The following is a 22500-nucleotide window of genomic DNA, read 5'->3' on the forward strand; positions in this document are numbered from 1 at the left end:
ATCTGTATCTTAATTCATTTTAATAGGCTGGAGGATCTGCAGGTGCTGTTGATTATAATTCTTGGTGCTCACTGTCATCTGGAATTCATGCACTGACACACGTCAAGGTGGACATCCAAAGTCAGGGCCCAGTTCCAATAATTCAGCCTTAGGTTTTTGTCCTTCAGTGTCCCCGTGCACCAGATCAGAGACCTGGGTCTTGCACTGTAAGGGTTGTAATGTGTATTTTAACTCCCTTAGGCTTGGTGAATTTTTTTTTTTAAATCCATGCATAATTGGGATTATATCTATCTGAGATATGTAGCAAAAAATGTAAATTTGACTTCAGATACCAGTTAGCAGTTGGGTTATCACTGCGAGGCAGGGTGCTGTGTAGGGCTGGTGGGTTTGTGGCCATTGCAGAGGGCTGGGGGTGGTGGTGAATCCCCAAACCAGCGTTGCAGAGGGCTGGGGGTGATGGTGAATCCCCAAACCAGCGTTGCAGAGGGCTGGGGGTGATGGTGAATCCCCAAAACCAGCGTTGCAGAGCACTGGGGATGGTGGTGAATCCCCAAACCAGCGTTGCAGAGGGCTGGAGATGGTGATCAATCCCCAAACCAGCTTTGCAGAGGGCTGGGGATGGTGATCAGTCCCCAAAACCAGCGTTGCAGAGGGCTGGGGGTGATGGTGAATCCCCAAACCAGCGTTGCAGACCACTGGGGATGGTGGTGAATCCCCAAACCAGCGTTGCAGAGGGCTGGGGATGGTGGTGAATCCCCAAACCAGCGTTGCAGAGGGCTGGGGATGGTGATCAACCCCCAAAAGCAGCAGGGACAGCGACGCAGCGCGGGGAATGCGATGTGCGGTTTAAGGGTCCCCTGCAGCCAGCCCTAACACAGTTAATTGCCTGTGATAAAACCGACCTCCTAGGTCTGATGGGAGACTTCTTTTATATAAGGAAAAATGTTTTGTAACAATTTCTTGTAAGTGCTAAAATTAACTGACTTTCTTTTAACCTAATTAAAGCTGGAGCTGATGATATCACCTATGCTTAATGTTGCCGAACATCTTGGGCAGAGTGTGCTGTGCTTGGAACTTGGCTCCAGTTCTGCTTCCTGCTTTAAAACATTTAATGTGAAGCATCTGCTCAGTTGTTGCTGGTTCAGGGTGTGCTCGATCTCAATCTAGAACAGGGTGGTCCTTCCCAACACAGAAGATGCACAGAAAATGGGGTTTTTTTAATCTTTTCGGCAAATTCTCTGGTTGTTCTGCTGCCAAACCTGCTGATTTGAAACGGAAACATTTGTGAAGAGGTCACTGTGATATTAGGGATATTTGTGCTCTCTCAGTAGGGCCCAGCTGTTGGTGTTTGAAGGGTTTCATTGATGGAGGGGAGCGGGTCTCTCTGGGGAAGGTCTCTGAGCTGACAGAGCTCCCGGTGCTGATGAGCACCAGAGCTGACTGTGGTTGTCTTGGCCTGGATCATTCCTGCTAACACAGATGGGGCACAGACACGCAGGATGAAATCTGGAGAGACCAGGAATTAGTCTGGAAAAGCTGTGGGTGGGAAACAGGAAGAAAGCAGCGCTGGAATGGGTGAGCAGTGTGGAGGTGGAGCAGGAAATCTTCAGCAGGGCAGTAAGGTCAGACTGAGAGTCCAGAGATGGTCCAGGCCACTGAGGTCAGCAGGGTGGTGGTGGCCAGCATGGGAAAAGGGCAGAACTTTAAAGGTGGCCTAAGGAGAGGACTGTGGACAAGAGTGAGGGGAAAAGGGGAATGGCTTCAAATTGCCAAAAGGAAGATGGAATACTGGGGAGAAATTCTTCTGTGAGGATGGTGAGGCCCTGGCACAGAGCGGCTGTGGATGCCTCTGGATCCCCGGCAGTGCTCAAGGCCAGGTTGGACACGGCCAGGAGCAGCCTGGGAGAGTGAAAAGTGTCCCTGTCCATGGCAGGGGTGGAACAAGGTTATGTTTAATGTCCCTTCCAACCCCAAGCAGTCTGGGACAGAGGGAAGGAGGGTGGCATGGAGCAGACAACAAAGGGCGCACTGGGAGACACAGGAGAAGGTTGAGGTGGTTGTAGAACCAGAACTTGGTGGTTGTCCTTCCACCTGGCTGTTGTTTTAACAGAGATCTTTCTTCCTAATGGGGTTGGCTGCTGTGAAAACACAAGAAATGCTCAGGGAAAGGGAGCCAAGGCCACACACACAGAGCATTGTTTTCCTTGGATGTGTTTCAGGTGTTCTCGGGAAGCCACCGCTGTGGTCTCGCAGTGCCACATCCCAGGGCAGGATCTTGTTTGAAATCTGTGTCTCCCTGTATAGGATTCCAATCAAAACTTTAATGGTCCAGGGCAGTGAGTAGCATTTAATGACCTTCAGTGCTATCACTTGAGTCTTTTGGGCATTGACATTGATTTTCCTTATCTTGGCATGTGGAGACAGGAGTCTCACTCCATCCTTTGAACTGTTTGCTGGTGCACACCAGGAGCAGGGAATAAGCAGGGAGCAGCTTTGCAGGGATCACGGGCTTGGGCAACCCCAGTTTAGCCCCCAAATTCAATGTCAATAATTGCAAAAGTTGGCGGGAAAAAATGGCACTATTTGGATATCTTTGTATTTACTCAAGAGGTGTGTTTATTTATTACTTTGTGTATCAATAATTTAATCTATTAATGTACTAGGTAATTAATTATCTATTGATTTGTTATATTATTTATTTGGAATTTATATTGTGTATATGATGCTCAAATCTCTGTGCAGGTGCTTCTTTCCCAGGGTTAAAGAGACGATGCAGAATTTCTCACCAGTTAGATCTGTAAAAACTTGCATCCTCCAGAAGAGATAAAAACAGAATAGGGAAAACATTGCACAGGTTATATGACAAGGACTAAGTCTGACTCAGCTCTGATTTCTCGTGTTCTTCCCTAAATGCATCAATTTTTTCTTAATAGGTCTTAAAAGGAGCAGTGTCGGGCCTGTTCGACAGGAATTGGGGTTATTGCTGTTTATTGCAGCTCTCATCCCTTTTTTAATCTCTCCCTCCCATCATAGAGCCACTTCATTTATAAGCAGCTAAATTAAACTATGTCAGGATGTGCTTGGCCATGAATTTTAAACCTAAAAAGGCGCTTTGTTCGTTGGTGCAGTTGCGGGGAAGAAATGCAGCAGAGCCACCCGGCTATTTGAACTCTTTATTTGCCACATTTACAATATTAATAACACTGTTTCCAGAAGTTGTCACATCAAGTAAAAGATCTTCATTCTGGGCTGTCTTTTGGGGCCAAATCGAGACTGGATGCATGCATTTAATAAATTGTAGTCTCAAGTAGTCATTTTGGTAAATAATTAGCTTGGGTGGAAGAATAAGTTAGCATATTGTATGCATCTAATGCTGCAAATGTACACCCAGCAAACTTTGCTATTAATCAACAGTCAAGCACTGTAAGTTGGGTCTCATACATAATGAATTGTCCTGAAACCTCCTGGGCTTCATTGATAGAAAAATAAGAGAAAACACCAGTGTAGTAAGCTTTGGAATAAAATTTAACGAGATTGCTCTGCATCCCGTAATCGGTTTGGAGTCATTAGAGACCAGATAATTCAGCTGCAGTTTTGGGGTGGCTTTAGCCTTCATCTATCAAAGAAAGGCTGCTTAAATGACATTTGGGTGTGGATAAAATACATTTTTAGTTAATTTCACAGTGAAGGTTCCAGTAAAAACATCAACTCACTCTGTGTTGTTGTGGAACATGTAATGCTGCCTCACTAAGTCTCATTTTAATGTGAATTTTCGTGTGCTAATCATCGCTGATCCTTCCATTTGAAAGGTAACACAGCAGCTATTTCTCTAAAAGAAAATTAGTTTGGTAAGATAAGCACAGATCTATATAATTGTAAGAAAAGGACAGCCTTCAGTTTTCAGATAGTGCAACTTTTTTCTGTTATGAATTCAGGTGTGTGAGAGTTATGTGACAACTTGTCTTCAGTCATTTGCTGATCAAACAAAAAATGTCATTTAAAAACTGATAATTTTAAAATTATTTTGGCCCCTCATATGTATTTCATGGCAAGAGTTAGCATTCAGGTCCTAGAGGATCAACATTGACTTCTTCTCCAAATGTAAAAATTTACTCTGGTTAAGGAGCTCTGTTATTTACTATTTTACATATCTATATAGATATATATCTAAATAGATAGATAGATAGATATAAAAAACATATAAATATTAAGAATTGTCTATACTAATGACACTCATAGAGCTCGGTACCAACAGTCACCAGGCTCTTCACACCATTGGGGAAGAAAATCACAGAAAAAGTGTACAAAAAAAAGGTAAAATTACAAAATTTTAAATTATGAAACATTACCAAAAAATTAAAAGTTAAAAAATTAGAATTTAATAATGTAATCTGAAATGGCACTTTGTTGACTCCAGGCTAGGAGGAGTTGCAATCTTTATTTAGTTGAGGAGTTTTTTTTCATTTCTGTCTTAAACAAAAAAAAAAAAAAAAAAAAAAAAAAATTGAAAATTTTAAATTTGAAGTAAAGGGGTCTCTTCACTGGCTCAGTTTCTAAACCTCTCCTTAAGCAAACCACTGGAAGGTGGGGTGGTTTTCCAGGGATAAAACACTCAGGTGTGTGTGGCTACAGGCAGTGGAATTGGGGTTTTGGGTGTTACATTCAAACAATCAATTGTATTTAAAATACGCAAATATTTTATAAATAGACATCTATTTTATAAATATGTTATGGGAGCTGCTAGGACATTCTCCTGGTATTTATTTATGCTAAGGGAGCTGCCAGCTCCTGGCTTTCCCACAGGGAATGTGCCAGCAGAGTTGTGTTACATCCCCTTCCTTCCAGCACAGCTCAAGGTCCTCCTTATTTCCCTTAAGTTTCTGAAGGACTGAGGCAAAAAGCAGCTCAGAAATAAATAATGAGCATCCTGCCACTTCAGGACATGGCTTCTCCCAGCATTTCTCTGGTTTCCATCATGGCTGAGCCATTTGGGATGATCCCGAAGCCAATCCGCTGCTTACATGTTTATTTTGGAAGCTCCTTAGAAACTTCCAGTTCTTGGCAGTGGCTTTGGAAGGAGCCTGTTAAACTGAAACAGGTGCTGCTGCTTTCCTCCCCCTCTGCTGGAAGCAGATTTTCCTTCCTTTCATGCCATGCAAAGGTGAGGGGTGGAGCTTTGGGAAGGCTCCTGTCGGTGCATCGGTGTGGATGCAGGAGCCTGCTGCCTCCCCAGCTTGGGCAGGCTCTGGGAAGGGCTGGAATGGAAAGGAATGGGGTGGATTCAGGGGGAATGTGTGGAATAGCTGTGGGGTACGAAAACCCTGCTCCTGGGGTGGATTCCCATGTTAGGATTGGTCTGGGACTCTCTTGGATGTCACCACCATGGGCTGGAGATGTGCAGCAGCAGCAGTGGGTACCTGGCCTGAGCAAAGGCTCTTTGTGAGACACATCCAACTGGGAAAAATATACATTTCTTTCTACATGGCCTTAGGTAGCTTAAAACCAGGGGTTTTTTCTGATTGGGGAATTTGTAGTTGTAATGAAGCATCCCACTGTAAAGCCATGTTGGTCATGTGAAGCTGAATATCCATTTACCCCAAATATCCCCAAAAAGTTAAGGCAGACACGTGACAGACATGTGACACTGCTGACATATTAGAGGGCACCACATTACTGCAAACAGAAAAAGTTCTGGTCAAAAAATAAAATTAAATTTAAAAATATAAAATAAAATAAAATAAAATAAAATGAGATAAATAAAATAAAATAAAATAAAATAAAATAAAATAAAATAAAATAAAATAAAATAAAATATGAAATGCACACTAAACACCAACAGCAACAATTGGTTGTTGACCAGGTAGAAATACAAAACTCTCCACTTTGAATCTTTTGGGATGCCAGGCAGCACTCAGCATAATTCAGGAATGAAAACAAGTGCAGTGACAGACTCTGATGAAAGTGGAAGCAATTTAAACAATATTAATGTGGTTTAAATAAATGTTTCTCATTATTCCAGCCCCACTGCAAAAAAAATTTAAAAAGAAAAGACATTGGTACTTTTTAAGGAAAAATAAAAAAAAAAAAATTCTCCAGGGTGAAAACAAAGGAGTCAGATTTCTTGTCAGATTTCTTACATATTTTGTTTAGGGCTTGGAGTTTTTTATTTTTCAATGAACACACATTATTTTCCTGTTTAAAGGTAAAAATTGCATCGTGTTGACCACAAGTTTAAGACTTGAGCTCTCCATGGGCAAAGCAGTGGAAGGCACAACAAGGCCACTTTGGCCACCACCCTGTGTGCTGCCGGTGCCTCTGTGATCCTTTCCTTGGGGGTCACCCCGGGCAGGACATCAAGAAAGGCCCTTTTTCCTTCTTCATTCCCAAAGTTCAGGCCCAGGTAGTTCATATGACTCTCAGGTGTGTTTTTTTCTCTAAATTTCAACTTGTTCCCGTCCACCTTGACTCAGAGGAGCTCAGAGATCCGTGCCTGGAGTAGGGAGTTGAGAAACCTTCCAAGAAACCCGACACTGAGCAGAGGGATTTCCTTCCAGGAGGGAATTTCCCATGATGTAACTCCTCTGCTCTTCTTAACAATGTTTTCAGACCACTTGGACTCTGCTCTTTGAAAGGTACTTAAGGCTTTGAAGCCTGAGAAAATCCTTTAAAAGGCAGCTGGTGCTTTCAGGGGGATATTTAATGCCGAGGTAGTTTGTGGAAGTTGTGCTATGCAAGTTTGGAGAGGGAAAGGGGAGGAGGGAAGGGCAGGGAGGGGAGGAGGGCCAGCAGAAGACACCCATGCATGAGTTATGTGCCTTCTTTTTCTTCATTAAAGCTCTCACATTCCCAGGAATAGCTGTTGCCATCTCTAGCCAAGCAAAATTAATGTGAAGGTTTTCCTCTTTTCTATTTTCAACTCCCTGCCAGTTTGAAGCTCTGGCTGTGTGTGTTGGCACGTGGAGTGTGTGTCCTGCAGGAAAAGAAGTCAGTGCATTCCTGGAGAGCAAATTCATTCCTGCCTTGCAAAGCCTTCCCTTTCCTGGCCAAGGTGGGGTTGGCCCTGGAGGTGGCCGGTGTTGGGAAAGCCTCTGGTGCTGGATTGCTGGGAGAATGGTCCCACCAGAAACATCTGGAGATGTTCAGCGGTGGCAGGGCGCTGCCATTAAAAGCAGCAATTAAAAAGAAAATTAAAAATAAATTCTCTCCAAACACTCCTGGCCAGGGAGCACCTGGAGAAGTGAGGAATGTGTGTGTGATGGTTGGGCTTGGAATGGAACCTTAAATCCACCCAGTGCCAGCCCTGCCATGGCAGGGACACCTCCCACTGTCCCAGGTGCTCCAGCCCCAGTGTCCAGCCTGGCCTTGGGCACTGCCAGGGATCCAGGGGCAGCCCCAGCTGCTCTGGGCACCTGTGCCAGGGCTGCCCACCCTGCCAGGGAACAATTCCCAATTCCCAATCTCCCATCCAGCCCTGCCCTCTGGCACTGGGAGCCATTCCCTGGCTCCTGTCCCTCCATCCTTGTCCCCAGTCCCTCTGCAGCTCTCCTGGAGTCCCCTCAGGCCCTGCAGGGGTTCCCAGAGTCTCCCTGGCTGCTCCCCACTTGTTTTGGGGGTGACTGGTGGTGGTTGGGTGCCCTTGGGCTGCTCCTCACACAGAGCCCAGAGCTGCTGCTCCCAGAGCCGTGAGGAGATGGAGCTTTTCTGTTTTATTGGTGATATTACAGCCCAAATGATTTCCAGACTCCCAAGAATGGGAAACAGGATGATGTGAAAAACATAAGGAGACCATAGCTTTGAGCACTCGTGGTGCTCTTCTGGGTAAATGGAGCAGAAAAGTCTCCCCACTTCTGTGCCAGCTTTCAGAGGAGTTGTTGTTATTATATTCTCTCATTATTATTTTCTTGTAGCTCCAACAATTCATAGTAAAGCAGAGCCTTATTCTGCTGTGTTGTACCTGTGTGAAATAATGGATTATCCATGGTCTTGGGAGCTTGGTTTGAAGTCCATGCCATGGGGATTTGTGCACAAAAGTTTGTGCATGGATTCTCATCCTTTTTCTTTAAGCAAAGATATTATTAATCAGAAAAACAGCATAAAGTTGACACCAGGTTTAAAAAGCAACCTGATCCTACTTCACATACATAAAGGAAAGTCAAAAGCATCAATTTGATAAATAAATAGAAAGAGAAACAAAATTGCACTTAACTCCTACCAAACTGGATTTTTTGGGAATTTCGGGAATTATTTTGGGAAATTTTGGGGGGGATTTTGGGGAATTTTTGTGGATTTTTGGGAGAATTTCAGGGATTATTTTTTGTAATTTTGGGAATTTCGGAGATTATTTTGGGAATTATTTGGGGAATTCTGGGAATTTTTTTTTTTGAAATGTTGGGAATTATTTTGGGGATTTTTTGGGGGAATTTCAGGGATTATTTTGGGAATCTTGGGGATTATTTTGGGAATTATTTCAGGAAATTTGGGACTTTCAGGGAAAACCAGAAGACTCAGCTGTTGAGGTCTAGCACTGAGGAACCTCTGGCTCTGGCTTTATTCCCAGCTGAGAGAAAAAGCTGCAAGAATCAGGAAGCTTTTGCTGGTGGTGGTGGTGAGGGTTCTGGATGTGAGAAGGTTGCTGGCAGGGGTTGCTGTTCTGGCCATCACCCTGGGTGTTGTTGTCTCCATCATTTCCCATGGATGCACTGTGTGTTCCCTGCTGTCCTCACACAGGTCTCTGCAGTTCTGAGAGACCCCACCCCACCACACCCCAGCCTTGGGAAGCACCAGGAGAGCACCCCCACCCCCTTCCCAGCACTGCTGTGCACCCCTGGAAACATCCAGCTTGGAAAACACAGCTGGACCCAAATCCAGGGCTCCCTTATTCACTGCTCTCATCCACACCTTGCTCTTCCAGAGGGAAAGAAAAAAGAAAAAGGAGCAAGGGAAGAAGCCCATTTTTATTTACAGGTGCTTTCTGTTGGCTCACTTTGCTCCTCAGCCCCTGCAAGCACGAGCTGCCACTGAAAATCAAATGAATTCTCAATTGCTTCCTTCCAATTCAATCAGGGGAGGGAAGCAGAGACCTGCCACGGCGCTGGAGGAAGGGAGAGCTGCTTCCTTCCCTCCTTCCCCGGGGATGGCCTGGGGACAAGGGACTGCACCCCCAGGGGACACGGAGGAGGAGCCTCACCTCCATCCCTCCTGGAAGCACAGGGATGTGTCACCCACCTGGCCTGGGCGCTGTTCCTGCTCGCTGACATTTCCCACGTGGCTGTTCCCTCGTACCTGGGTTTTCCTACAGGTGTTCCTAACACTGTTCTGCAGTTGTAGGGGTGATGAGGGTGAGGTTTTGTTCCTGCTCTGAGGAATGCCTTCACTTTTCTCTGAGAAGAAAAAAGGTCTGGCTCCAGATTAAATGTTTAGAGGTTTTCATTTTGCTGATACAGAGTGTGAATACTCGGTTTCATCACAGCATCACAGACTTGTTTTGCTTTGAAGGGACCTGTGTTGTTCCACTCGAGGTTGTTCAGAGCCCTGTCCAGCCTGGTTTTGTCATTTTTCACCAGTGTAACGTTGCCTTTCTCTGTGTCTCAGCAGGGCAGAGCCCTCGGCGCTGTGCGAGGTGTGCGAGGGCGCCGAGGAGACGCCGGAGCCCCTGCAGCAGTGCACAGCCTGGCTGCGAGCCTACTTCTGTGAGCCAGGCAGCACAGGGAGCCTGCCCGTGCCAGCCTTCCACCACCCCCTGCTCCAGAGAGGTCAGTGCCACCCTCCCTGCCCTCTGCCAGCAGCCGCTGCCCCCATCTCCCCATCCTTGCCCTAGAAAGTGACGGGGTTCAGCTGAAAGGCTGGGCTGAGAACACACCTGGAGGGCTGTGAGCTGTGGCTCTGTGAGCTGTGGCTCCAGAGGGCTCAGTGCCACCCTCCCTGCCCTCTGCCAGCAGCAGCTGGCCCCCATCTCTCCCTCCTTGCTCTGTAAAGTGACGTGGCTCAGCTGCTGACACTGGAAGGTTGGGCTGTGAGCACACCTGGAGGGCTGTGAGCTGCTCTGTGAGCTGTGGCTCCAGAGAGGTCAGTGCCACCCTCCCTGCCCTCTGCCAGCAGCCACTGGCCCCCATCTCCCCATCCTTGCTCTATAAAGTGTCGTGGCTCAGCTGAAAGGCTTGGGAACACACCTGGAGGGCTGTGAGCTGCTCCATGAACTGTGGCTCTGTGAGCTGGGGCTGCCTAAAGCAGCTTTTGGCCACCAAGAGGGGGGATTGAGGCTTTGCCATCACTGTCCATGGCTCCCTGACAGGAGGGGGCTGTTGAGGCTGTGGAAGGCTCTGGTCCATCCCTAGAGCACAGCCTTCCTCTCAAACCTCTCAGGGCTGGACCCCAAACCAGCAGCAGTGCTTGCACCAAGGAATCTCATTCACAAAGCCAAAAGGAATTCAGGAGCCCGTTTAGGAAAACAAATGGAAAGAAAAAAAAATAATGTTTTATTTATATATTTTTTAATGTTTTGTTTGAAAATTTTAATGAAGAATTTTTAAAAGGAAAAATAAGGATATTTGTTAACAGGAAGCTTCCTGAGGGAAACAATCAGCACCCTTGGATTTTTGAGCAAAGGAAGGAAAGTTCTTCAGCACCATCCAAGCTGAGAACTCAGCCAGGAGCTGGGCAGGGCTGGGGCATGGCTGGTGGCTGTGAGCATCACCTGAGGGTCCCTGCAGCTCCCTGGCCTTGCGAGGGTGGCCCTGGGGTGCCACTGCCCACTGCTCTGGGGGGTTTGGGTGTGCCCAGCTGGGCTGCAGGGCAGCGTTCTCCTTTCTGCATATGCTCATCCAGTTTTTTTTAATTTATCTCCCTCGTTTGCTCCTGGCCTGGCCCAGGTCTGTGTGTGTGTGCTTTATTGGGGGAAGGCTCCTACATCATGGAAACATTAATGAAGAATTAATTGGCTCAAATCACAACGGTGTGAGAGCATTTCTGTTCTTCTGTCACTTTCTCCTACTGATACTTTCATAAAACTGAAAAAAATTACGTGGGAAGGAATGTGGAAATAAATGTGAAAAATTGGAAGGAACTGGTTTTAAAAGTTATTTAGGAGAAAGGTGATGTAAAAACCAAATTCTGATGGATTGCACTTCAGTTTATCTGCACATCAGAATTGCAGCTTTGCTAAATTAGGAATTTGGTATTTGTTTGCTTTTACACATTTACATTTGAAAGTGCCTGCTTGTTTCTCCAGGCACTGAAAAACGCAGAGCAAACATCAGTGAGAGCTGAGGATCCAAAGCCAGAAAGGCTTTTTCTCATCACTCTGATTTTCTTACATTTCTGTTCAGCACCAGGGGCCCTGAGCAGGCTGGGGCATGGGAGGTGTCCCTGCCCATGGCAGGGGTGGCACTGGAGGAGCTTTCAGGTCCCCCCAGCCCAAACCAGGCTGGAATTCTGGGATTCCATGATCATCAAAACCTCTGGCCCCTTTTTCCCCCCCTTCCCTGTAAATGTGACCATGTTCAGTATTGCTCTTTGAGAGAGGATTCAAATTCCATCCTCAAGTGCTTTTGTAATCAGGACTGACTGTTGCATAATTTCTTCCTAATCAGTGCTTACATCAAATTTTAGTTTATCTTTCTGCACTAACTTTATCTGGGGACCAGAAGGGTTTTGGTTATGCCAAAAAACACATTAAAAAGGTTTCTCATCCAACAAAAAAAAATGTGTAAAGTGCTTTTGGGATGAAAAACTTCTCAATTCATGGTCAGTTTGCTGCAGCTGCTTTTGTGCCAGCTTTGAAGACATCATTCCTTGTGGAGAGAAAAAATCGTGACAATCAACTCTGACATAACAAAAGCAGAGGGATTTGCAGATTCAGAAAGTAGAGATGATCTGCTTTATATTCATTAAGAAATTCTATAAAAATTCAGTATCTGCTGTTTCTCCCATATCATAAATCTTTCCAAAGTGCCTTTAATTTTCTAAATTACTGCTAAACAGGGGAAATGTGTTTAAAAGCACTTAAAATACAAAATCAAGCATTCCTCTCTTACCTTGGCATTGGCAAAGGTGGAATCTGAATCTTGAGGCAGGCAGGAGAGTCATGGAATCACAGAACCATTAGGGTTGGAAAAGACCTTTAAGATCACCCAGCCCAAGCCTTCCCAGCCCCAGCACCACGCTCACCACTGATCTGTGTCCCCAGGTGCCACATCCATGTGGGTTTTGAGTATTCCCAGGGATGGTGGCTCCACCACTGCCCTGGACAGACTGTGCCAGGGCTGGACAGCTTTTCCATGAAGAAATGTTCCCTAACCTCCAATCTAAACCTCCCTGGCACAGTTTGAGGCCATTTCCCCCAATCCTGTCCCGTGTTCCCTGGGAGCAGATCCTGACCCCCACCTGATTCCCTGTCAGGGGTTTGTGGAGAGGGAAAAGTTGGGTTTCCCAACACCTCCAGGAGCTCTCCCCTTACTGGCCCTCCAGCTTCTATGCAGCCAATATATTTATTTTTAACATAATTGAAAATGTGAAACATAATTTCAACAACCTGTGTCATGGCCAGCATCCAGTGTGGAATTTCACCGAGCAAAGTCAGCTTCTCCCACTCCTCTGAGAAAAACCCCTGCACATTCCTAATGGGAAATGATTAATTGCTCTTAATGGAGCCTGGTCATTAGCTCCCTTTCTGTGCAAGGAAGAAAATTGGACTGTTGTTGTTTTGGGTCATTTGTGGGTCTGGGACACGGGGAAGGCGACACTGACTCGGCCACGCCTGAATTTCCTGCCCTCCCTTTGTGGTGCTGTGGAGTAGGGTGGCACAGGGTGGCACAGGGGTGGCACAGGGTGGCTGTGCTGTGTGTTTGCAGTGGCACAGGGTGGCACAGGGTGGCTGTGCTGTGTGTGTGCAGTGGCAGTGTGGCACAGGATGGCACAGGGGTGGCACAGGATGGCACAGGGATGGCACAGGGATGGCACAGGGATGGCACAGGGTGGCACAGGGTGGCTGTGCTGTGTGTCTGCAGTGGCAGTGTGGCACAGGATGGCACAGGATGGCACAGGGATGGCACAGGGATGGCACAGGATGGCACAGGGTGGCTGTGCTGTGTGTGTGCAGTGGCAGTGTGGCACAGGATGGCACAGGGATGGCGCAGGGATGGCACAGGGATGGCACAGGGTGGCACAGGGTGGCTGTGCTGTGTGTTTGCAGTGGCACAGGGTGGCACAGGGTGGCTGTGCTGTGTGTGTGCAGTGGCAGTGTGGCACAGGATGGCACAGGGATGGCACAGGGATGGCACAGGATGGCACAGGATGGCACAGGGATGGCACAGGGTGGCACAGAGGTGACACAGGGTGGCTGTGCTGTGTGTGCAGTGGCACAGGGGTGGCACAGGATGGCTGTGCTGTGTGTCTGCAGTGGCAGTGTGGCACGGGATGGCACAGGATGGCACAGGGATGGCACAGGGATGGCACAGGGATGGCACAGGGTGGCTGTGCTGTGTGTCTGCAGTGGCAGTGTGGCACAGGATGGCACAGAGATGGCACAGGATGGCACAGGGATGGCACAGGGATGGCACAGGGTGGCACAGGGTGGCTGTGCTGTGTGTTTGCAGTGGCACAGGGTGGCACAGGGTGGCTGTTCTGTGTGTGTGCAGTGGCAGTGTGGCACAGGATGGCACAGGGGTGGCACAGAGTGGCACAGGGCTGGCTGTGCTGTGTGTGTGCAGACCAGATGGCTCATTAGAGCACAGGACAGAGGAAATGGGAGACACAGCAGAGTTTTCCTTCACCCTGTGACGAGCAGCGGTGTCGCAGACATCTTTTGTGAAAATCCTTTTCTGAGGATGCTCTATGCTTTCTCTATGCTGAGAAGCTGAGAAGTTTCAGCAACAAAATGTACCCAATGGTTATCTGCTGCTGTGGAATGCAACAGGTGCAGCTGGGATTGGCCCATCTTAGATGTTTACAATTAATGGCCAACCGCAGCCCAGTCAGTTTGGACTCTCTGTCTGAGACACAAACCTTTATTATTCATTCCATTCTATTCTTAGCTTAGCCAGCCTTCTGAGAGGAAACATTTTCCTTCTATTCTTTTTAGTACAGTTATGAGTTAATATATATAATTATATATATATTATATAGTTGAGTATAGTTATAAGGTAATATATATAATATGATATAATATGATATAATATGATATAATATATATCATATGATATAATTTATATTTTATATCATAAAATAATAAATCAGCCTTCTGAAATATGCAGTCAGATCTACGTCTCTTCCCTCATCCTGAAAACCCCTGTGAGCTCTGTCACGCAGCAGCCCTGGGGTTCTGCTCCTTGCTGTCCTCACTGGATGAGCCCTTTGCATTCCTGAGGGTTCCTCCATCCACTCCTTGTCCTGAGGGTGCAGACCTGGAGCAAAGCTGAGCTCTCCCCTCAGTGCAGCCCAGTCCTGCTCCTACCTGAGCTGTCAATTCCTGGGTCAGGCTCAGAGGCCTGGAGGTGGCATTAGGGGCATTGATGGTTTTGAACCGAAGGAGGGTCAGTTTACATTGGATTTTGAGCAGGAATTGTTCCCTTGCAGGGTGGGCAGCCCTGGCACAGGTGCCCAGAGCAGCTGGGGCTGCCCCTGCATCCCTGGCAGTGCCCAAGGCCAGGTTGGAGCAGCCCGGGACAGTGGAAGGTGTCAGGAACACGATGGACTTCAGGGTCCCTTGCAGCCCAAAGCACTCCATGATTCTGGCACATTCCAAGGCAAAGGCAGAGCCCAGCTGTGCAGAAGGAGCCAGGAGGAGCAGCTGAGGATGGAGAGCAGGCAGGAGAGCCGTGCAGCTGAAATCCCCCGTGCCTGGTGTAGGTTATTCATCCAAGAGGGGATATTGATGAAGCACCTCATGCATAATGGGAGCCTTCAAAGGAGCTGGGAGCAGCTCCATTCTCCCGCCCAGCTGACGTAGGCAGGCCTGTAATCAATAATTACCCTGTGATTTCCTGCTCCTCCAGACACTGGCACTGCCCAGGGCTGCTGGGAGCGCGGGGAGACGCCAGCTCTGGGTTGAGGAACCTCCTCCCTTTGGGTCAGCTCTGTGGAGTCAGAGTCACCCCTGGGCTCGCCCTCCTCCTCTGTGGGGCTGTGGGATATCCCCCCTGGGAAGCTCCCATGGAGGAAACCCTGCCATAACACATCCTGAGCACTCTGCACCCTTCCAGGAGCAGCACTAATACCTCCCTTTTACTCCTTTTGAACTTTCCAAACCATCAAAAACTCAACAGCTTGCAGCAAATTAAGAAAGAAAAGTAAATTTTCCTGTGTTTTCTGATTGTGACTCAGCAAAGGCCAGAGTATTTTTTTATTCTTTTAGTGGACAGAATATTTAAATCACAAGATTGTGGGGCTGTCTGCTTCTGAGATGACGTATTCAACATCCCCTGATGCTTACATTTAAAAGGGATTTCAGGGCCTGTGCTGCTCACCCTAATTATGGTATCCTGAGAGTAAATTTTCCCCACGTACAATTTATCCATGGACTTTTTCAATATATAAAAATTATTTCAATAAGAAAAGCATTTACATTACTAAAATGAATTACAGATCTCTTTTCCTTTCCTTTAAATTCCAGGAAAAAATATTGCAAGAATAATTGACTTGGTTGAGATATATTGTCAGGTAAAGCTGGAAGATTTGAAGCTTCAGGTGCCAGTTTGTGGATAAACTGTCTGCAACTTTTGTAAATGCATATTTTCATGTTTCAGGCATACACATGTTCAGGTTCAGTGTATTTAGTCAATCCTGTGGTGACCTTTGTGTTCAGGTGTCATTAAGCTGAGACTTATGATCAGATTTTGCTTCAAGGAGCAGTCCCTGGGACTTCCTTCCTTTATTTTAGAGATATTGGTGTAGATATAGCTGATATAGATAGATATAGATTAGATATAGATACATAGACATAGATATATAGATATACATAATATATATATTATATATTATGTATATCTATATATAATATAGATATAGATATAGATGATATAGATATAGATATATATATAGATGATAGATATAGATATAGATATAGATATAGATATAGATATAGATATAGATATAGATATAGATATAGATATAGATGTAGATAGCTGTAGATATAGATATAGATCTATAAGATGTAGATATATATTTATGGTTAAAGCATAACCATCCTTAATAGGAAAAGCAGCAAATGCAGCCAACAGGGAAACCAGGAGTTCCAGTATCAGCTCTTCATGGTTCCCTTATTCCCAGTAAAAATGGAAAATTCAATTATTTTCTCTAGGAAAGTGGGAACCCAGCAGGTTATATCAACTACAGACATGGATAGATGGGAGATTGGGCAGGAATTGTTCCCTGGGAGGATGGGCAGGGGCTGGGATGGAATTGCCAGAGCAGCTGGGGCTGCCCTGGATCCCTGGCAGTGCCCAAGGCCAGGCTGGACACTGGGGCTTGGACACCCTGGAGCAATGGGAGGTGTCCTTGTGTGGCACTGGATGAGCTTTGAGATCCCTTCCAAGCCACCCCATGGGATTCTGTATTTATATTTTCCAGTCTTGAGCTGCTCTGTTCACTTGCTGAGAAGGCAGGACTTGCCCTTTCCTAGGCAAATACAAATTGCCATTTTCACCACTGATTTTTGCAGCGATTTGTGAAATTGTCTTAATTTGGTACTAGAGGTTCAATTCATTAAGGGAAAAAAAGGGTTGATAAATGTTTCTGATTTTCCCTTTCTCAACCCTGCAGCTTCATCAGACATGCAAATACATTTCTATTTAGGCTTTTAGAAAGTGTTAAATATGAAATAATCTGCTCGGAAACGTTCATACTTCACATATCTGGACATGGCAGATTCAAGTGCAGAGAGCTGACAAGCTTTCCTATTTCTGTCTGCCAACTCAAAATTCAAATTCCAGAGACTGGCATCTTCTTTTATTACCATTTCATGTGAGAGGAGTTTTGATAAGCAGAAAGTCACTGTTTTGTGAGACATTTAATGGATTTTTACAATCCAATACTTTCCTACAATTTTCTGCAAACAGAAATCAATCCTCTCCAACCTTCAAAAATGGAAACAGCAAAACCCCAAAATAGCCCAGTTACTTTTATACCTCTAATTCTTTTTCCAGCCCATTGCTTTCTATCAACTATATGTATTTAAAAACAAAACTAAACCAAAAAAAAAAAAGTAAATACAAATGCATTCTGGACAGAAAACTGCAAAATTCCTGACCCAATTCCTGTTGAATTCTGACCAAAATTCCCATAATTTCCAGTGGAAGCCCGTGTGGTTTTAAGTGTATCTTAAATACTTTTATTGAAGTTCATAGGGTAAATTGTCTGCCAGATGTGGCCCATTTAGGACAAGTCAGGCCCTCTTAGGTGCAAATTTCCTTTTTGGCAGCACTGATTGCAGATGTTGATGGGGTTTTGGTGGAATCTTTCAGGGTATCCATCACTGCTGTGACCTTGGAAGAGGCTAAGGATGGGCAGAGCAGTGTGTCTGTCCTGTCATGGGGAAAGCAGTGAGAGGATAATTTATTTTAAAAAATAAATTTTAATTTATTTATTTTAAAAATTCATTTTTTAAATAATTAATTGTATTTCCAGTAGGACAATCCTTTCTTGCCAGCATTCTTAACATTATTACAGGTAGGCCATAGTTAGAATGAAGGAGCATTTTATAAATTTGGGGTTTTTTAGGTAAAAGTAGGTTGAAGTGATCACCTGTGCAATGGCAATATTTTCACTTGTTCTCAAGAGAATTTGAGGATATTCAATATCCAGGATTCTGAAACAGCTGCAGAGATGTGTGAGTCCTATTATTCCGAATTTTTGGAACATTATCAAATATTATCAAATCATTCCAAACTTCTGTTTAGAAAGAAAGGGTTTGTGCTTTGGTGATGGGGCACTGGGAAGGAATTCCTGGCTGGGAGGGTGGGCAGGGGCTGGGATGGAATTCCCAGAGCAGCTGGGGGTGCCCCTGGATCCCTGGCAGTGCCCAAGGCCAGGCTGGATCACCCTGGGACAGTGGGCGGTGTCCCTGCCATGGCAGGGGTGGCACTGGGTGGGCTTTGAGGTCCCTTCCAACCCAAACTATCCCATGATTCCATGATGAATATTTCCACAGAACCGCAGCTGGACCAAAACCAGGGCAGCTTCACTCTAAAATCAGCAGCTCTAAAAGCCACCTGCGTGTGAGGCTCCTTTATAAAGTGGATTTGCTCAGAATCACATCCCTTTTCTCCCCATGAAAGAAAAGGAATCAGTTGACCCTGATCTAAGAAACATTTTGACCAACCCAGTAACTTTTGACATTGCTGCTTGTAGATGAGATTTAGATTAAAAGGTAAGAATTGAAGATGGAAAAACCCAACCAGTGTAGGAAAATGGCTTTTTTATCCAGAGTCGTGTGCTCATCTTCACCCAGAGCCCCAGACCTCAGCACCTGCTCTCATTGCAGACCTGTGAGGAATAAGTTTAATTTAATTCATTTTTCCTTTGATTTGTTGGCTGGCTTGCCACGCATGCAGCCCCACGTAACCTTTGCACCCCTTCTTAAAAAAAAAACCATGCAATCAAGATAAAAGGAAAGGATTTTATAAATACAGCCTCCCACACCTGTTTTATTAATGAACTTTCAGGCAAGTTTACTTAAAACCCTATATTGATAGGAAATGCCATCAATACTCATATGCATTTAACCTGGTTGGTGTTTCAGAGGTAATGTGCTTAATGGGACTGTTACTATGGTGAGCACCTTGTTTCTAAGTAATATTGTTAATTTTTTTCGGGAAATGACAATATAGTGACACTTCTGACAGCCTTTATATTAGGGGCACATAAATAAATTTGTCTGAGGAAAAAAAATTTATCATAAAGGTATTTTGCTGCTTCTGGACCTAAGGATGCCCCTTTCTGACCCATTTTCAAGATGTTTTGCCACATTTCCTGACCAGTTTATTTGCTGACCATTTTATTCTGGGGGAAGCAAGGTCTCACTTAAGTGGAAAAACACACTTCTCACTAGAAATTTGCATCCCACACTCCTCTCAGAATAAAATATGCAAGAACAACATAAATGGCATACTCCTTTTTTTCCTTTCTTTCTTTTTTCCCCATGAATTGGGCCTTTGATGTTCAAGAGGAGCAAGTATTAAAGGACATCCCTAGAAGGCTGTAGAAATTGTCCCTATTTATGACAAATGTAAAATAGTACAAATCTAGCTGAATGTGATGGTGTCATTAGTTTGTGAATCGCATCCTCGAAAATAACTGTGGAGGAGCCAAATCGGTTTAAAAGAAGATAACAAAATGGTTTAAGCTACTTAGGTTGAATGCCAATTATATTTTAATATTCAACTGAGCATATTTTACTAAGAAAAAAGGCAGCGTCGACGCATGCATAACTCATTGGCAGCGTCGACCAGCTGTGCCACTCTTCTCTTCGAATCACTTTGTGCATTTTAGTAGCATGGTAATTTAGTAGAGAACTACCTGAGTGATGGCATTTTCAATGAGCAGGTAATCTACAGAGAATTTTTATATGGTTATGAGTTCTGTGCTTCAGCCTGGCAACACAAAAATACATCAAGACCAATTACGGTATCAACTTTCAGCGTGATACCCTTGCCACGCAAGTGCATGTATTTCTGCCCCAGGCATTTCAAATTGCATCTAATTTGAAATCTTTGGGGTTTTAATTAAATTTCAGAATATATGGAATTCTTCATTAGTACCTGCTCTGAATAGCAGATTATACTTCTCTCAGTCTCTCGTTAAAGAAGTAGGCTGTGGTAAATAGCATGTTCAAGAACTGATCATTTGTGGTGCCTGGATATTGGGAACAGAAATAGTGAAATGCAAAATAATATCAAAAAGATTATTAGTCCAGTGAGGGACTCTTGATTTGTATTTTAATGGAATTTTACATTTCTCTTAATGATTTGCAAATTGTCCTCTGATTATAAGATGCATTAAGCTTTTCATTTTAATGGAGAGACACAGCCATTAGCAGAAATTTTTTTTCTGTCTTCTTTTTAGAGTGCTTCCCTGCAGCAGATAAATATTGAAACCATTAACACCTTTTGATGTACTTTATAGTGCTGCAGCTTGGACCAATACATGAATGAACATGACCCTTTTATATTTTAGCACTTTGCTGGAAGCTCCTGGTTGTCGTTCCATGGGTGAACAATGACCGGAGCCCTGTGTATCCCTGCGTTTGTTTCCTTATAATTAATGTTCCAAATGTTTCGGGGAACATCATTCATATTTAATGCCAAAAGAAGTAGTAAAGCCAACAAAAGTCGAGATCTGAAATGCAGATGGATGGTGCTGTGACCTTCGCTCTGACCATCCTTCCAGGGAGGAGGGTTTGTTAGGGATCCGCGGTGGGTGAGAACACAACCGGCTCCTTTGTTGCCGGCTCCAGAATACACCAGCACTCTTCATTTGTCAATCTGAAAGTCAAATTTCCTCCTTGCTTTCAGCTTAACGTGAACCCTTAATGTTGTATAAACATGTTGTGCCTGTGCTGACTTCATTGGGTTTGGCAGGAGAGCACGGGATGAAGAGCAGCCTCTTTTTTGTGGCGGCTTGCGAAGCGTGAGGAGGATTTTCCTGATGCTGCAGGTTCGTGTAAAACAACAGGGCTGTTGCATCAGGTAAATGTGTGATTATGAGCCTTACCAACTGAGGGAAATCCCTGTAAAATTCTTTAGATGCTTTGGAAAATCAAATCGCTCTTTAAGAAGTGCAGGGCTGGGGTGTTTCCCCAGCCCCACCTGCCTCTCACTCCCCAAATAACCCAAATTTCTGCCTGTGCCTTCACAGACTCCTCCTCTCCTGGCAGCTTACCTGTGAGAACTTCCTCCAAGCAAGGCACTGATTTTAGGCCTGCCTGTTAATTGAGCAACCTCGAATCTGTGAAATCCCATCAGGGGTCACTGCTAGGACTGCTCCTGTGTTTGCTTCCAGGATGTCTGTTTAAATAATTTGGATCTCGGGAATTCCAGTTGCAGTTCATTTAAGCAGCGCTGTGTGATGGCACTGGGATCAGTCTGAGCCTGAGTGCCTTCATGGGATCACACTTCACCTCTTCCCAGTTGTTTTGTTGGCTGCTTGAGTACGTACTCCTTAAAAGAAAAAAAGAAAAAGCAAAAACACACCTTAACTTTGAGACTGAAGCCAGAAGATTCTGGGAATTATTTGCTGCTGCAGCATTCTTGGAAGGATGTTGTGAATTAGTGTTTGGAAAGTGCTGTGTACATCTTAGCTCCATCCATTAGGTGTTTGTAACTCAATAATAAATTAACACAAATTTTAAAAAATCAGTACTTCAATACTGACTTCATTTGTATGCAGTGAGGAAATAGTTCCATTTTATTGCATTTAAGCACTTTAATGAGTATTATTTTTAACATGCACATTTACAAAGGAACTTATAGAAAGCTGAAGAATTCACTGTTCCTTTTTTTAGCCCAGCGAGGATCTTACACTTTGTTCACGTAGTGCAGCACATTTGCATTGCATGTTTCATATATTAATTTTCTAGGCCAGGTTATCTTTGGCAACAGGATCTTCACAAAGCAACTGAGGGTGCAGATTTCTTGATCCAGAGTCCTTTGGGAGGGGATATTTGGGGCCGTGACGAAAAATGAAACGGTAAAAACACCTCATCAGTGTAACTCTAAGTGGAATTATAGAATAAAAGCAATTCTCTGGGAAGCAGGGGAAATAGAGGAGAGATGCTGGGGCCTCCCAATCTCCTCTGCCTTGCTGGAGGACAGTATCAGGATACCTGTGCTGAGTAACCCAGTGGTGACCCAGTGTGGTCAAAGGTTTGCAGAGAATTAACGTTTCCTTTCTCCCAAATAACCTGGCTTGGTGTTGTCCTGTTCCCTGAGTGGACATAAAATAGGTTTGAGGAGGTACTTGGGGGATGCAAGGGATTCCTTCTGGCTGAATGTCTTGGGTTGGAAAGGAATTTAAAGATCCTCCAGTTCCAAATCTGTGTAATAATCCAAATATGTAACACACGATAACGCAGTGTGGAAGAAGAAACAGCCTTGTTCTTGTAAGATGATGAAACAAATTCCAGTTTGCAACATCAGTTTTACACCAGCTGATGTCAAAATTGGTGCATTTATTCCCCTTTTATAGAATCCCAGAATGCTTTGGTTGGAAAGGGACCCCAAATCCCCCCAGTGCCAGCCCTGCCATGGCAGGGACACCTCCCACTGTCCCAGGGGCTCCCAGCCCCAGTGTCCAGCCTGGCCTTGGGCACTGCCAGGGATGCAGGGGCAGCCCCAGCTGCTCTGGGCACCTGTGCCAGGGCTGCCCACCCTGCCAGGGAACAATTCCCAATGCCCAATCTCCCACCCAGCCCTGCCCTCTGGCACTGGCAGCCATTCCCTGGGTTCTGTCCCTCCATCCCTTGTCCTCAGTCCATCTTCAGCCTCCTTTCCTTTTTCCTTTTTCCTTTTT

General features: G+C 45.1%; 1 protein-coding gene across 1 annotated transcript in view; it reads left to right on the plus strand.

The window, feature by feature from the left end:
• Positions 1-22500, plus strand: part of MGMT (O-6-methylguanine-DNA methyltransferase) — a 139060-nt gene that overhangs the window by 97526 nt on the left and 19034 nt on the right. The window contains exon 4 of the mRNA XM_036385937.2: positions 9592-9752. Within this exon, the coding sequence (XP_036241830.1) occupies positions 9592-9752 (161 nt within the window). The remainder of the gene's footprint in view (positions 1-9591; positions 9753-22500) is intronic.

Source organism: Molothrus ater, chromosome 8, assembly GCF_012460135.2.
Source record: "Molothrus ater isolate BHLD 08-10-18 breed brown headed cowbird chromosome 8, BPBGC_Mater_1.1, whole genome shotgun sequence".
Taxonomy (NCBI): Eukaryota; Metazoa; Chordata; class Aves; order Passeriformes; family Icteridae; genus Molothrus; species Molothrus ater.